The sequence below is a fragment of the Nicotiana tabacum genome, chromosome 17 (genome assembly GCF_000715075.1).
Source record: "Nicotiana tabacum cultivar K326 chromosome 17, ASM71507v2, whole genome shotgun sequence".
Taxonomy (NCBI): domain Eukaryota; kingdom Viridiplantae; phylum Streptophyta; class Magnoliopsida; order Solanales; family Solanaceae; genus Nicotiana; species Nicotiana tabacum.
Window position 1 is genome coordinate 150413784 of NC_134096.1, and position 17973 is coordinate 150431756.

Below are 17973 nucleotides of genomic sequence, written 5' to 3' on the forward strand. Positions count from 1 at the left end.
GTCCTTGTATAAGGACAAGATGAAGTACCTCCATGACAAGTATATCTGGAACAAAGAATTCAAAGAAGATGATCTTGTGCTTTTGTTCAACTATCGGTTGCGGATGTTTCCGGGAAAGCTGAAATCAAAGTGGAGTGGCCCATTTGAAGTTGTACATGTGACACCCTTTGGTGCTCTAGATTTGAAAAATAAGAATGATGAGGTGTTTAGAGTCAACGGGCACCGATTTAAATATTATCTTGGCAAGGTTGATGATGGCCACGTTGTGGCGTTGCTCCAGTTCAAGTGATTGATGGTAACATGCATCGTGCCGCGACGTTAAATCAGGCGCTTCTTGGGAGGCAACCCATGTGTCTTTTTCTTTTTTCTTGTTTTTCTTCTTTAAATTAGATAGGCTTTGTTTTGTACTAACTAGTTTTGAAGTGTATGCAGGAATGTGTGTGTATTGTAGGAACTGACCATGAAAAATTTGACTAAGTGTCACAAAAGTGCGGACCGCACTAGAATTATGCAGACTGCATTGCCACTTTGTGGCCGCACAATTTTGTGTGCGGTCGCACAACTGGGAGATGAAAAATACATGGTCTCTAAAGTTTGGCCTGACAAAAATCCTTAACAAAATGCGGCCGCACCCATTTTTGTGCGGTCTGCACTAATTCTGCGGCCGCACTCATTGTTGTGCGGTCTACAGCAATTCTTCACAAGGGTAGGTAGTGAGTGTGGTCCGCACTCAAAAATTGTGCGGCCGCATTCCAGGTAAAATTGTGGAACCGGCGGGTAAAAGTATAAATAGGGCCTCCCTCAGCTTTTTACACTTTACGCTCTTTTGAAACCTGAAGCTAAGCTAGCACAATGCATATCCTCATTGTTTTCAATCTCTCCTCATTTCATCAGTGTTTAATCTCACCTGCATCTTCATTACTGGTATGTTAATTTATTCTTTAGATTTTCCTTAATTTTATTCTTTTGACTAGGGTTATTTCCATTCCTAAATATGTCAATGGTGAGTTGTTTGTGCTTATGTGGGTAGCCTTTTTAAACGTTAATTGGGGTCTGGGGTAAGTGACTAATGATGGTTAATTGCTAAAAACTTGAGTAATGTGTGAATAAAATTCCATAAATTCTAAGTTAGTACCGCCTGAATTCAAATTGTGCGGCCGCACTCACTTTTGTGTGGTCCTCACCATTAGCTTCTGCGGCTGCACTCACCTTTGTAAGGTCCGCAATTCTCTGAACTAGGGTATCAGTGTGCATGATTTGTGCGGCCGTACTCAAAATTGTGTGGTGCGTCGGTGCAGTTGAAAGCATGAGTAGCATTGGCACAATGGCAAGCAAAGGCTGCGGAATCTGGGTTGGATCCACATCTTCCACCTGACCTGCCGCACTGCTCGCATGGCGAATCGATATTTGCCATCCAATTAACTGAAAACCCGCCAGAAATGGCTGATTTCAGAACTTCAACAGTTGCTGTAGCGCTGGCTAATGCCACAGCACTCGTTTGATTGATCCTAGTTATTATTTCTTTCTCGCATCTCACTATAGAGAAGTCGAAGGATACGCCAATCATAGTGTATATACCAAATATATTGCTAGGGCAACTGAACATATTCGGACGCCGAGTAGGTATTTGCGGACCAGAGAAGGTGCAGCCATAATACAGAGTAATATTCTGGTCACTGGAAACATAGCTGAAAATGTTTAAATCCAAGGAGGCGTTCTCAGGGTTGTTCAAACAAATATTGCTCAGTAAATCATCTCTAGCCAAGGTTAGTATTCGAGTAGGAGTATCGATCCCTACCACTTTATATGACGTTGATTCAATAGCAATATTCGGGATGTTACTCTCGCAGTTGATCTCGAAACTTGGATGACCACAGTAATCTGGTCTACCACCTCCCCAGAAAGGGTAATTTATTTCGATGTCACCACAGAGAATTGGCTCACTACACTTGCTGAATCGCTCGTCATCTTGACAGAGCGATATGGGCATATGAAGAAGGCCTAGAATGATAAACTGGATAATAGTTGAGTGTAGATTTGACCACATCGTTTTAGAGGAGGCTCTGTTCAAATCTTTTTTCTTCTTTTCTGTCTTAAAACTTGCTATTCCACCTCGCCAAATGAAGACAGCGGATGTTCTGCTTCCACCTTGACTACGCTGCTTTCACTCGACTTTTTCCATATTAAGAGAACTGTTAGGAAGATTCCTCCGTAACCCCAAGTCAATGCATGCACCATTAAGTCTTGGCACCCAGAAAAAATGACTTGTTTTACTTTTCTGAACATGAAGTCAAATCGTGTTTTTTATGACGAGAACATTATTTTCCACGGCATAAAAGAAAATTTTCTCACTCATTTTCTGTATTCACTTGGATGTACGTTCTTAATCGTAGTAAACGCTGCGCTCGAGGCTGACAATGGTAATTGGTGATATAGGCAAGAATGGCCGCGAGTAAGTTGTTTTCTCCTATTTGATGAAGATTTAGATAACAACTCTACACTTTAAACAACCAAAACCATAACACGATTTTGCTGAAGGGAACATTTTTCTTGAAAATTAAATTATGCGACAAATTATAAGTACCAAATATATTCTCTCCAGCTTTCTTACTCTACGACTCATTCAAAAATTTAGATGGTCACCAAAAGAGATAAGATTAGCTTGTCCAAACTTCTAACAAATTTTCCACGCGCATTGAACCGTCGCCGGCTCCACCGCTCTCCTCCTATGATTGTGATTCATTAGACTATAGGCAATAATGAAGATAGAGGTGGAACAAAATGAACTACTTTCACACCTGTTCTTTTTCAACTTTTAAGGTAAACTTAGGCAAACATAATTACCAGGGGCAGGAGCTAAAATGCTTATAGTTGGAAACTTAATCAATGACCAATTTTTAAAGGATGTCCAGCAACACACTAAAAATATTCCAAGCTATGTTTCTATAGAATATATTTTCTTATTCTTTTATATCATAAACCTTTTTAATTATAATGTTAATACCATAGGAGAGTCCTCGGATATGACAGAAAAGTGGCATTGGTGGATAGTCAGGACCATGAGCAAATTCCGACCTCAATACAATACAGCTAAAGGAGAAAAGAAAGAAAAATAAGACGCGGCTAATTTTGAGACAATTCCAACGACAGTAGCTAAAAAGCCACAGCTAATATTTGAGAGAGTTCAGAGGAGACTTTGTGATGAAATTATGGAACGAGTATCCATAGCCAACAGTTACACACTGGTGATGATGCATCCAGGAGTTTCTGCCACTACAGTTGCACATCTTGCATAGCCTTTTGCAAATATACAAGTATGGAAGCTCATAAGAGTATAAAACTACAAGCTTTTCATGTCAAAATGTCACATTTGATTATACATGGGAAAAAGGGATGCATTACTTACCTTATTTTTCCGTCACCACTTCATCTCTTGATGACACAGATAACTCAACCATTTACAGCTACAATTACACTCACAGAGACTGCAGTTAGAGGCTCATCCCTTGTTGCATAAACAGGCACATGTTACCTTCTTGGGCGGGTTACTGATGATTAATTAAAGGTATTTTCCCTGTGTATTTAAGGAATTACCACACTAATCCCTTTCTTCTCCTGAACCTGTCAACACGATCTGTGCTCATCCGAGACTTCTCGGGTTTGTTTGACTTCTTAGTCTTTTCAAGTCGACTGTCCAAACTGTTCCTTGAAATTTCGGGAGGATCAGTTTTCAGGTCAAATGTGTCTGTGGCGCAACTTTCGGCAGGTTTACTCTGGTTGTCAGACTCTGTTGATGCTTTTTGGGAGCCAGTAGGGGCAGGCTTTGGTTTGCCAAGACCAATAACAAATTTCTTTAGATGTTTGATGTACTCCGGGTAAAGTTCAAGATTGCAATGCCCACCTCCATTTATCCACAAAGGTTCATATTTTTCCTTGCATAGCTCCCACAGCTGTTTTCCATGGGAGCAATCAACAACTTCATCCGCTGTTCCCTATACATGTAAATGTTAAAATCCCTTGAGTAAAAGGTTCAAAGTGATGGGAAGCTTGGGAAAACTACTAAAAGGTTATGTTCAAATGAAACCTATTGGAAAAGTTGATTTGATTCTATCCTTGATGCAAGTCACTCTAGGATCAGATTCTATCCTTGATGCAGAACGAAACCTTGTGGAAAAGTTGATTTGATATGCTGGGAATGCATTATTACCCTATAAAAGTCTTTCATTAGATTAGGTTTGCCAGAAAAATAGTTCCATCAACTGTAGGCTAGATTCATCAGCTGATCCTTTCGGTCAACAGAAATTAAGAACCTATTGGATTGTGAAAAGTACACCCTGGCAACTTATCGACATGATCAGTGTTAGCTGAAGTTGAAGTATCATCCACCCCCCCCCCCCAAATATGATAAGTATTTGTTATTAATCCAAAACCAGGTTATTCACATTTCCAATAATCAACAGAAGAATTTATGTCACGCATGTAAAAGTTCTTCGGGACTTCCTATTGCAAACTCAGTTCACAGGGATCCAACAGGCAAGCTCCTACTAGATCAGATCCTGTGGTCCCGCTGCATGCCTTTTGCACTGAACATTTATACAACCTTATGACACTATGACTAATCAATTGAGAGTCTTCTATTCATTTAGAAATTATCTATTAATTCTTGAACGCACAAGACAGGCAGAACCTTTGGGCGCTATAAACGCGGAAAGGTCTACAGTAATTGTGTTAACCAGTAAAAGAATAGCTTCCCCACCACCTTCCCCAGACCAACCTCCACTGCAAGGTCTTTGTAAGTATATTGAATTTGAAAGAGATTCAAAATTAAATAGAGGGATTAAACATTTGAAAGAAGGAAAGCTTACATGAATGACCAGAACAGGACAATTCACGGCACTAATCTTGTCAACATTCTGAAATAAATTGGAATAACAAAATCAGATTTTATATGTGGAGATGGAAAAATAATTACTGATAACCATTGAGAGTATCTCACCTTGTAAATGTCAAACCAATATGTCCGCTTGACAGGGTACAAAACTCTTACACCGGACAATATTGGACTATGTAAGACAACAGCTCGTAAATTGGGTACTCGTGATGCAAGATCAACGGTTGGGCCACTGCCAACAGATTGACCATAGAGTATTAGCTGTTCATCTTTGACCCCATATTGCTCCTTTAGGCATTTATATACTGCATCAATGTCCGCGTACGTATTACATTCAGATGGCTGCTTCAGAGAAAGGATAATTTCATCATATATTTAAACAGTGATCAGCAAACAAGAGAATAGACTCATATGAAACCCACGCGATTTCCCTGTAAAGGCAATGAATTTCAAACTGAAACTTTCTTATATATCTGCGCAAGGTCTCATACAAATTTGTTAATGACATTAAGCCAAAAAATTACATAAAGAAAAAAAAACAAGTTTTAATGCCCAAAACAACATTTTAATGAAAGTTCCACATGCCCAAATCACCTAGATGGTTGACAGCATCTAGAAACAGAAATGGGGTAAAAAGCAAAGAATTTATTCAGGTTTGGAACCCATGAATAAATTTTAAGAATGTACAACCCAAATTGGTGAAACCTCAATGGCCTTAGCTCTTCCAGCATCATCTGAACTTTGGTAAGGCATAAGTCTTTCACCTTATCATTTAATATAGATGGTAAGCAATATTAATATCCTCTCAAAAAAAATACTTAATGGGCAACAAAAAGTTTACTGAAAGGTCTACCGAAATCTGGTAAGAAAATCAAGGCATCTGATACGTTTTGCAACATATCACACACGACAGAGGCACTAGTAAGCACAGAAGAAGATGCAAAAAACAGAAGAATATTTCACTCATATATGGGTAATGGATTTAATGAAGAGAGTTAGGCCTAAAAGATTTTCTAGAATCGGATTGTCATGGAAGTTTCACTAAATGATACATCACTGTCGTTGTACAAATGGGGTAAGAGAACTCTTCCCTGAGAATTTCAAAAAGTACGTTAAAGCGTTTAAGAGTTGATTGGTAGCCAATGTCAAACAGCTTCTGTAATAGAGCAGTTACTGGTCAGAGATTAATCATTAGAGGGAGGGTTAATGACTAAACACAAGTCCATTGCCAATACTACTCCTTACGCATTCCTTTCGAGGAACAAAGGAGGAGACTTTTACCCTTTTAAGACAACAAAACTAGCAGTTAAGCACAAAAAGTGCATTGCTGGGTCCAGATGATTTCACAGGCCCAACTACGTAAACTAGTTTGGTAAGAAGGTGCTTCAACTTGTGGTTGTTATGAAAAAGGAGAAACTGAGCTAAAGGTTAGGTAACATATGAGGTGGTGCTGAAAGAACTTGATGTGTTCTAAAATAACTGCTGAATAATCAGTGCACCTTAAATAATCAATGTTAGTATGTTCTTGCGAAGAAGGTACAGAACAGTCCTTGTATATTTGCAAGCGCAGAAAAGAAAACCATTGTCTTTATGGTTATTCCTACATCACCAAAGCCCCAAGCAATATCCATACTAAATAGACTTTCTGGTGCTGTCAAATAGATGAAAACCTATCTCTAATAATACAGTATAGGAAACCTCCAAACCTTTTTTTTGTGATAACCGTGGTTTCCGGATCAGTTTACCCGCACCTTGACTAGTTCCACAGAATACTTGCTACCTCCCACCAGTAACATAAGTAACCTCCAAACGTATGGTTAGGAAATGATTCTTCTGCATTATTAGCATCAGTTGGAGACTGATTTGCCTCGGAAATATTACCATATATCTTTGTCCAAGCTGCCAGTGTCAAATTACTGGGGCAAGTATAGAAGAGAAGTAATCTGTTCTCTGACGTAAGATTTGGCTTCAGAGAATCTTAGGAGTTCAAAGTTTAAGACCATGTAGCAACATGGGTGATAAATGGTGTCAAATGATTAATATGAGGCCTGGAGGGGAGGTGATATAAAATTGACATCATCCATGGGCTTTAGGCTCCCATGTCCAGAAGATGAAGGTAGCAGAGATGAGGATGTTGAGATGGATGTGCGGGCACACTATGTTAGATAGAATTAGGAATGAAATTATTCGGGACAAGGTGGGTGTGACCCCTATTGAGGACAAGATGCGAGAAGCAAGGCTTAGATGGTTTGGATATGTGATGAGGAGAAGCACAGACGTCCCGGTAAGGAGGTGTGTGGGGTTGACATTGGAGGGCCTTAGGAGAGGTAGAGGTAGGCCGAAAAAAGGTTGGGGTGAGGTGATTAGCCATGACATGGCGCAGCTACAGCTGACCGAGGACATGACCCTTGATAGGAAGGTGTGGAGGTCGATGCAACAACAACAACAACCCAATGGAATCCCACAAGTGGGATATGGGGAGGGTAGTGTGTAGGGAGACTTTACCCCTACCTATGAAGGTAGAGAGGTTGTTTCCAAAAGACCCTCGGCTCAAAAACATAAAAAAAAAAATTGTAGCAATAGAGAAACAATAGCAACAACAATGTAACAAGGCAGTGTAAACAAATAATACAATGAATAATGACAGAGATCCAAGGAAATGAAACAACAAGAATAGTGCCAATCTCACTGCTAATACTGACAAGGTGTGGAGGTCGAGGATTAGGATAATATGTTAGGTAGTCTAGATTATTCATACCGGTAGTATTAGTACGTACTCTCGTATTTGGTTAATATTAGGTTTCTTTGACTACCTGTCGTTTTTTGCATTTCGATCATCTTACTATCTTGTTGTTATTTATGCTACTTTTACATGGCTTCTCGGTGTTGTCCGGTCTTGTTTTTCTTTTTTATTATTGTGGTGCTTATGCTTTCCTGAGCCGAGGGTCTATTGGAAACAACATCTCTACCTCCACAAGGTAGGGGTAAGGTCTGCGTACATACTACCCTCCCCAAAACCCACTATGTGGGATTATACTGGGTATGTTATTGTTGTTGTTGCATGGGCTTTAAGGCTACAATTTCATGTAAGGAATCTAGAGAAATTCTTTTGGCGGAATACATTGACAAAACTTGTCAATATATTCCATTTAGACCCTTGAACTAAGACATGTTTCAATTGAGCACTTGAACACATGATAAAGTGTTTGGACACTTTCGGGTCAAACGTAAAAGCTTATGTGCGTGTTCTCAACCGCCCAGTACGTGGAAAAGTTAACCACTTAAAATATGCCATGTCTTTTAATTATACACATCAGATATAAGCCCTAGCTATAATAAACAACAATAAGACAAGCAAGTTAAAAAAACCCAATTAATTAAAAACAAACTCCCACTCCGTTAAATAAAAGATCCGCTCCGTTAAAAACAAAATTTATCATGTGTTCAGGTGCTCAATTGGAACATGTTTTAGCTTGAGTGTCTCAATGAAATATACATGCAAATTTAAGGGGTTATCAACATATTCCACCAATTTTTTTACTTTATCTTTTGATAAATAAGAAATCAACAGAAAGTGTGAAACCGAAAAATTTAAGAAAGAAATCCTTCAATCTTTACATGAGAGTTGCGGAAGAATTTAGTAAATATGAAATGCCTACTTATAAATCAACACTAATATAACAATTACATAGCTTAGGGACGAGATTGAAGGCTGACTTCTACCATATCTTGGCAGCATTTAACTTTTAATCTTATTGAAATTTTAATAACCGAGTGGACCTTAAACCAAAGCTTTGATAGCCTACGCTTCCCCTTATTGTTAGTCTTCTCATCATACACCACTTCAAAATAGTTACTTCCCCCTTACTTAACATAGGCCGATTTACATCGTTTTTATAGCAAACTCAACAGTTGGAAGAACTTATCCCCTTGCTTGGTCTCCCTTGCACTAAGTGGAAGTCGAGGGGCTGCTCAGCAAGCAGAATGCAATTGAATGGGGAAATTTTGACTCAGGAAGACCTGGAAAGACGGAACTATGTTCGGCAGGTCCTTCTATTATCTCCTTCACACTACCCAATCCGAACTAAAAGTCCAAAAAGGTAAAAATTAAAGTTCTACTATCACACTCCCCCAATAACAAGTATCAATGCAAGTTCTAGAGCTGGTCGAAAAAGTGAGTTTTCATAACAGAAGTCAATATTCTTCCTGCTAATCATGTCATTAAACAAACAACAAACTGAAACAGGTGAAGGCAGTAAGTTTTTTCTCTTTGTCCCAGCTTTGTTTATGAACAATGAAAACAAGAAGCTGCCAATTATATGACCAGGGAAGAAGGTATCTAACCTTTCCACTTGACTGTCCGTATCCAGAGTAATCATACCTAAACAAGAAACCATATGAGAAAGTCAGGAGAGTCTGAGACATCAAATGACAATCCTACTATTTAATTTGACATTCAAGAGAAAAGAATTGAAGCACAAGAAATGATTTCTAAAATAAAACTAGAGAGAGAGAGAGAGATTCATCCATAAAATTTTGATGAACATAACATTTTACTGAGTATCTTCCTCAAAAAGATATCAGGAAGACCCGTGCTTATATTCCAGATTCTCTGCAAAGAGCATCAATACTGATTGAGACATTGAATACCCATGAAAATATGTTCCAGAGACGTGTTTGACCGTAGCATGCACGACAGATTAAAACAAACAATTTCCTCAAACTTTCTTCAATGCTGTTACATCTCAACAAAATTCACAATTGATGATGTTGTTTTACTTAGATTCCTTATTAGTACTCAATTAAATGTCTTGGCTCCAAAGGCGGAGGGAAAGTAGAACCTACGGATTTGGCCGAACCCGGTAGTTTCGGTCTGAACCACGTATTTGTCTTAAGAAATTTATTGAATAGGTACAAATTATTAATTTAGAACATAATAACTTAAAGATTTAGAATCCCCAGAAATCCTAGCTCCGCCCCTTGCTCGGCTCCAAAATTTAAGTATTTTTCTTTCATATTCATATAATTTCTAAGTTCATCCTTATTCAAGAAAAAAGTGATCCACAGTTGGAACAAAATCTCAGTTACTGCACAAGCTGTATTTCCAGTAGTAGGATTCCAGAAAATTAGAACTAAAAAAAGTTAAAACAGAAATAGAAATCCGAAAAGAGAGAGAGAGAGAGAGAGAGAGAGAGAGAGAGAGAGAGAGAGAGAGAGAGAGATAAACTTTAGCTTAAGATCAGATAACAAAAATAAAAGAGAAAACAAATTAGATAAAAATTTTGAAAAAAAAAAGGTACTTAATTAGCAGATATTATTCTGCTAAAAATGGAAGCTTTAATTACCCGATGATATTGACACGTAGACGGAGGCTCAATTCAACAAAGAGTTCAAACATCTGACCCAAGTCAGCCGCATTACCATGAGAGTACAACATAGTAGCGGATGCCTTTGGATGCTTCACATGAACGGCTACGATTTCATTTCCACGGCGAGTACGAAGTTTCAATACGTCTACCTCATCCCTCCTCGCTACCTCAGGTATGCTGAGATGGCCGTCGTCGGCGACCACCGTGTAGGACGGCGGATTTGGTGGGAAGAAGGCGAACTTAGCGGCGATAGAAGAAGTCACTCCCCCCATTTTAACTTAATGCTACTACACCAATCATAAAAGCAACTCACGTTTTCTTATCTTCTTCTTCAGGGCGGCGCGTGGAGGATAAGGGAGGCGCGTGGAAAGCTGAAAGTTGTTGGAGAGATGGGGGAGGGATATTATAGAACGTTGGAGTTTTCGGATTTATGTTTTTTTTAGTGTGTGTTTTTTGTGTGAGAAATGTCGACAAAATACTGACGGCTACTTTTTATAGTATGTAAGACCTTAAAGTCATTCATAGCTGTGGGTGCCAGAATATACTGTACTACATTCTGTCCGAAAAATGATAAATTGCATTTTTTTAAAAAGAGTTATTCAAACAAAAGCATAAATAGTTTACGATGACTGCGTGATTATTAACTTTGAATTTTTTTAGAGAGCTTTGAATTAGAATTTGCTTGCCACGAATTACCTACAACAGAAGAAGGTAACGAAGCTTTGATTATTTTGACCGTTGTACAAATACACGAAGCGGAAATAGTCCTATGTAACTTCAACAACTCCAAGATAAACCAATAAGAGGTGTGGTGGGATTTTACTCCTTAATTATAAGTTTTTAGTTTGAGTTTTTGGATTCTTTGAGGTGGAAAACTTTTTGACGTGAAACGATTTATTTCCTTAACAAATTTAAGCAATGCGAATCCAAATCAGTATGGCTACTAAATTTCAAACACCGATTGTTTAAAGAAAAAAAGAAATAGCTCAAGACAACCTAAAACATTGTAATAAGGTATACCAACCACTATGACGAGAATATAGTCATTTCCCAAACATTATATATTCCTCACGTTTTATATATACATACATTATAGTAGTGGTATTCATGAAAATCCGAAAAATCGAACAAAATTAACTAAAAAAATCGATACTTTTTAAGTTTGGTTTGGTTTTGGTTTTAAATTTTAAAAACCGATCAAATTTGGTTTGGTTTTGGTTTTAATAAAAAAATAACCGAAAAAAATCGAACAAAAATAGCTATTTAAATTTATTATTACACCTATATATATGTATATTTTTATATAAAGTTTCTGAAATTTTATGGTACATATTAGTCATTTGTATTTTTAGTCCAGTTCTTTACTATTATAATAATTTAATTCTTTTCATTCTAGTTTGATTGATAGTTTTCTTTTGCATAGTACAATAATTAATTTCATGTTAAAGATAATCGATTTTTAATTGAGTACTTAAATTATTCATCACTATTTGAGTCAATTATCATCAATATATCTTGGTAAATGATAGATTTCTCAACGAGCAATTAGTTTGATAGTGTTACGTTGAAAATGTAGTCGTCGCAATATGCATTTGGTAGTTTATGTCTCATATTTAAGAAAAAACCGATAAATAACCAAAAAAATGAAAAACCGACAAAAAACGAATCGATAAAAAACCGATTTAATTGGTTTGGTTTGGTTCCAATATTTAAAAAATTAACTTACTTTGTTTGATTTTTTTTTAGGGAAAAATCGACTCAAACCGAACCATGACACCCTGTATCATAGACATGTTTGCAGCTGGCTAAAACGAGAAAGAAAGAGAAATGTTGATACTTGTTAGGAAAAAGCATTTTTTAAGGGAAAAAAAGGGGCTAAAATCTCGGTAGGAATATTCATTGAAGGTTGTTATTCTTGACAATGTCCGGACCAAAAGCATGAGATAGGTGCGGCAAGTTGGAAGATCCAGCCAAAGAGAAAATGTTGTACGATAAAGTCTTTTCTTCCTTTCTTTTGCTAGCAGAGGGAATGACAAAGGGCCAACGTATCTATGAAAAAGCATTATTAAATTGGAGAGCATCAATTATCAAGATTGTCCGATTAGGTCAAACAGAAGAATGAGAGAGAGTTAATGGAACACGTCAATATAATCCCATCTGTACACTTTTTCAGATAATTTGACATTTTCTTTCCCATTTTTTGCGTCATCAAGTTAAAAGTTAAAGTTAAAACAGTCAGTCAAATGAAAAAGCAGTACCTAAAATACCTTTTGTTTTTGTGCTGCTAACGTAATGTTTTGGGAGGGGTTTTAAAAAAAAAAAAATTTAAAAAAAAAAAAGGTAAAGTTTTTTTTTTTTTTGAGCACTAACAGGATATATTACTTACTAAAAAGAGTTTAACATATTACAAGCTGTAGTGTTACTTGTTCACTGGAGTGTCACGTACAATATTTTGATTTCCTAGAGTTCTAAGCATATTACGAACTATAGTAGGTAGTTGTTTTGAAGAGTTGCATTCCCGCTCCTGTCCGTAGTTAATTGTTGCATCACAAAAAATGGCGGTTCAGCAAACAGTTTTGTCCTTCCGAATTTATATTGCTTGTTTTCTTGGTTTTTGGCATCCTTAGCTAGTGCATCAGCTACTGCATTTTCTTGTCTGAAATTATGTCGAAGTAGAAGGTCCTTCTCCTGATTTATTAATGACGCAAGAGTAGATAAGATTAGCAAGAACAACATGCCCATTGTTTAGTACATTTATCACCTCCGTAATGTTTATTAGTATGGAGTTGAAAAGGAATCGGATGGAAGAGGTGGCTAAGTCTTTCCCTTAAAGAGACCCAAGAAACATACTTTTATTACGTAAAGAAGTAGTGCCCGATATGATTGAATCATCGAAATAAGTTAAAAGGTTAGCAAAATGCCAATCTTCTACGCAAAGAAACAACTACACCGCGCAACGTATCTAGCCATAGCAATTAGTCCTCTCGACAGCTCCGAATAATCAAGAGAATAATGTTTAGCTACTCACTATAATGAACGTGATGAAGAGAATGATACATAATTGAATTATAACTATTTCTTTATTTGGTAAGAATATAATCACCTATAATACTTGACCTGCTACTATTTTATAAAACTATAAGCGCTAAAGTAAAACAAACATGAGAATGTTGAATGTATCCAATTTTGATGTTTTAAGTTTAGAAGGGAATAAAAGATATGCACTCGATATTTATGTCAAATCAATTAACTTAACCTTAGTGGTTTATAAATTAACATAAAATAAGTACCACTTAACCATGACTAAATAATGTTATGTATAAAGATTTTGACGAGGGTACGGGAATATAGAAAGATTTGCAAAGAGATAGTAAAAGAGAGAGAGAGAGCAAGGGAAAGGGAAAGATTTAAAGAAGAATGATGGGAAAGTAATGGACCACCACAATCACTCCATGTTTCACAATAAATAATGCGCAGAGCAATCAGTCGCCTTCCATGCCTAAAGCCATAGAAACAAGTCACGATGAGCAACTACTATTATAAGAGACTTGTTTCCGTATTCTGCCAAAAATAACTTGGCATTTCCTTGGCGCTGGACCCTGCCTTTTCTATACTTTTTCCTATATTTTCTCAATAGCTGATGTCATTCTTCTATCTGATTCTTTTGCAATTCACCATTCACCACACCACTCATTAACCTTTAACTTTTAAATTCACTTGCAGAAAACAAAATATTGATATCTAAAGCAGATTTTCTATTGATTAGAGTTTCCAAGATAAGTTAGGATAGAACATACATATCATATATAAGAAATCAAATCAAGTTCTGAGCTGGAAACATACTAGGAGGGGTTCAATGTCAGTGTCTAAGCTTCAGCACACATATTTGGGATGAACACCACTCTCTCAAAAATCCCCAGTGACGACATGGTACACCAATTCTGGTTCTTTTGATGCATTCTTTATCCGTGTCAAACTAAAACAAAATCCTGCACAAACCAAAAGAATGACCTTCAGAATTTAAGTTCCATCAGCGGGCAACTGTTACCAATGAAGAAATTACTATATCCAGAATCTGGATTGACTAGGCATGCTGAACAGATGAAAAAAGAAAACACCACAGAGCTCAATTCCGATCGTAAAGGACTTCCTCTATGCATCAAACTAAATATAATGGGGCAAGTTTACATTGTTCTGTAATCCACAACACGAAACATATGATAGTAGTTGCTCATCGTGACTTGTTCATCGGAAACAAGATTAACTTCTTGTATGTCATCTAGGTTTCTGAATTTTAGGGAGCACTTCTTTAAGTTTCAAATGACTAACTTCTATTAATTGAGGTGGTTGTTCACATTATCTCTCAACTCCTGTGGATCAAGACTAATTAAGATCAGTATCCAGTTTATTGAGAGAAGAAAATCAAAGCAAAGCAGGAGAAGAAAAAACAAGTAAATGGATATACTACGGAGTAGTTAATTATTAAAGGTCAGATATTTAATTTTTTTAAAAACCTACGTGTTTATGCCAAATAAAACTCAAGTCATCTATAAGGCAAATTTTCTATGACTATTGAAACTTGACCAAGTGCCTCTACAAATATGAAAGATCTCAGCAGGGTTATCACATATCTGCAGCTTAGGTAGAAAATGGAAGTGGTAAGGAAGACAAAGGGGCTTCTAAAGGAATAAAAATAATCAAGATCCGTGACTACAGAATTCATCCAGAAATTACCACTTGACTCATGAAATGCTGATATGCATTATCTTCATTTTCCACAACAGTAGAAAATTTCATACCAACTAGCCATTGAACAAGGTCTTGGAAGATGCACGTGCCTGGACAGATGTCAGTTGCACCATCACTTAAAATATCTCATCCAAATGATAGTTGTGAGAAGGCACGGGAGAAAATATGTTATTGATATATTGAATGAATGAATAATACTACACAAAAGGTCCTTATTTATAGCTATACTATACAAGGACATACTACTCCTCTACCAATGTGGGACAATACTACACTATATACATGCTGTAAATTAACACTCCCCCTCAAGCCGGTGTATACAAATCATATGTACCGAGCTTGTTACATATATAACTAATACGAGGACCAGTGAGAGACTTGGTGAAGATATCTGCAAGTTGATCATTTGACCTCACAAACTTTGTAGCAATCTCTCCTGAAAGTATCTTTTCTCTGACGAAATGACAATCAATCTCAATGTGTTTAGTTCTCTCATGGAACACCGGATTTGATGCAATATGAAGGGCAGCTTGATTATCGCAAACAAGTTCCATCCGACTGATTTCACCAAATTTCAACTCCTTGAGCAATTGTTTGGTCCAGACTAGCTCACATGTTGCCATAGCCATTGCTCGATATTCTGCTTCTGCACTAGACCGAGCAACTACATTCTGTTTCTTGCTCTTCCAGGACACCAAATTTCCTCCTACTAAAACACAATATCCAGACGTAGAACGTCTATCAGAAGGTGATCCTGCCCAATCAGCATCTGAGTATCCAATGATCTGCTCATGACCTCGATCCTCAAAGAGTAACCCTTTGCCTGGAGCCGATTTTATATATCGAATAATGCGGACAACTGCATCCCAATGACTATCACAGGGAGAATTCATAAACTGACTTACCACACTCACAGGATAGGAAATGTCGGGTCTAGTCACTGTGAGATAATTTAATTTTCCAACCAGCCGCCTATAGCTTGCAGGATCGCTAAGCGGCTCCCCCTGTCCTGGCATAAGTTTAGAATTCGGATCCATCGGAGTGTCAACAGGTCTGCAACCTATCATCCCCGTCTCCTCAAGAATGTCTAAAGCATATTTTCTTTGAGAAATAACAATACCTGAGCTAGACTGGGCAACCTCAATACCCAGAAAGTACTTCAATCTGCCTAGATCCTTAGTTTGGAAGTGCTGGAAGAGATGCTGTTTCAGGTTGGTAATACCATCCTGATCATTGCCAGTAATAACAATATCATCAACATAGACTACCAGATAAATACAGAGACTTGAAGCAGAGTGCCGATAAAACACAGAGTGATCAGCTTCACTACGAATCATGCCAAACTCCTGGATAACCGTGCTGAACTTACCAAACCAGGCTCGAGGAGACTGCTTTAGACCATAAAGTGACCGACGCAAGCGACATACAAGGCCACGAGACTCCCCCTGAGCAACAAAACCAGGTGGTTGCTCCATATAAACCTCATCCTCAAGATCACCATGAAGAAAGGCATTTTTAATGTCCAGCTGATAGAGGGGCCAATGACGAACCGCAGCCATGGATAGAAAAAGGCGGACTGAAGCCACTTTAGCCACGGGAGAGAAGGTATCACTGTAATCGAGCCCAAATATTTGAGTATATCCTTTAGCAACAAGACGGGCCTTAAGTCGATCAATCTGTCCATCGGGACCAACTTTGACTGCATAAACCCAACGACAACCAACAGTAGATTTACCTGAGGGAAGAGGAACAAGCTCCCAAGTACCACTTGTATGTAAAGCAGACATCTCGTCACTCATAGCCTGGCGCCATCCTGGATGAGACAACGCTTCACCTGTAGACGTAGGGATGGAAACTGAGGACAAAGAAGATATAAAAGCATAATGGGGAGATGACAGACGATGATAGCTCAAACCGACATAATGAGGATTAGGGTTAAGTGTGGTCCTTATACCTTTCCGAAGTGCAATCGGTGTACTAGGAGCAGGGTCCGCAGCAGGAGCAGGGTCAGGTGCAGGACGAGAACCAGTTGGGCCTGATGGAGGACGCAAACGACGATGATAAGTCAAGAGTGGTGTTCCTGTGGCCGGGGAACTAGGGGGAACAACACTAGACTCCTCAACGGTTGGTATGGATGAAAACTCTGTGATCGAAGGTGGAGGAGGAGCTATAGTAAACTCCTCAAAGGTCGGTATAGGTAAGACCTCAGATATATCATGGTGGTCAGCAGAGGTAAAGAAAGGTTTAGACTCAAAAAATGTGACGTCAGCTGACATAAGGTACCTACGAAGATCTGGAGAATAACAACGATATCCCTTCTGAACACGAGAATAACCAAGGAAGACACACTTGAGAGCACGGGGAGCTAACTTATCTTTCCCAGGGGCTAAGTTATGAACAAAACACGTGCTCCCAAAACACGAGGTGGAAGAGAATATAAGGGTGACTGGGGAAACAATACTGAATGCGGAATCTGATTCTTGATGGGAGATGAAGGCATCCGATTAATCAAATAACAAGCTGTGAGAACTGCATCGCCCCAAAAACGCAACGGAACACGAGATTCAATTAGAAGTGTGCGAGTAGTCTCAATAAGGTGCCTATTCTTTCTCTCAGCAACCCCATTTTGCTGAGGGGTATAAGGACAAGATGTCTGATGAATAATTCCCTGAGAAGTCATAAATTGCTGAAATTGAGAAGATAAATATTCTAAGGCATTATCACTGTGAAAAATGCGAATAGAAACACCAAATTGGTTTTTGATTTCAGCACAGAAACTCTGGAATATAGAAAATAACTCAGAACGATCTTTCATTAAGAAAAGCCAAGTACATCTTGAATAATCATCAATGAAACTGACAAAGTAACGAAATCCCAAGGATGAGCTGACTCTACTAGGACCCCATATATCAGAATGAACTAAGGAGAAGACAGACTCTGCATGACTCTCAACACTACGCGAAA

General features: G+C 38.0%; 2 protein-coding genes across 3 annotated transcripts; both read right to left on the minus strand.

Moving 5' to 3' along the window:
• Positions 1–1243: 1243 nt before the first annotated feature.
• Positions 1244–2047, minus strand: LOC107766777 (LEAF RUST 10 DISEASE-RESISTANCE LOCUS RECEPTOR-LIKE PROTEIN KINASE-like 2.1). The gene has a single exon (XM_016585627.2). It carries the CDS (start codon positions 2045–2047, stop codon positions 1244–1246), a length of 804 nt encoding a protein of 267 aa, XP_016441113.2.
• Positions 2048–3022: 975 nt separating this feature from the next.
• On the minus strand, positions 3023–10803 carry LOC107766786 (uncharacterized). 2 transcript variants are annotated; one of them, XR_001643784.2, is made up of 6 exons: positions 10237–10803; positions 9236–9272; positions 4997–5233; positions 4866–4913; positions 3407–3992; positions 3023–3297 (listed from the first exon to the last, which is right to left on the minus strand). XR_001643784.2 is itself a non-coding variant. In XM_016585636.2 (5 exons), exons 1-5 carry the CDS (start codon positions 10530–10532, stop codon positions 3591–3593), a joined length of 1020 nt encoding a protein of 339 aa, XP_016441122.1. In that variant the 5' UTR covers positions 10533–10803; the 3' UTR covers positions 3023–3590. The 2 variants fall into 2 exon arrangements, 1 of the variants encoding a protein (XP_016441122.1); XM_016585636.2 differs by having other exon boundaries at positions 3023–3992.
• Between the last annotated feature and the right edge of the window lie 7170 nt (positions 10804–17973).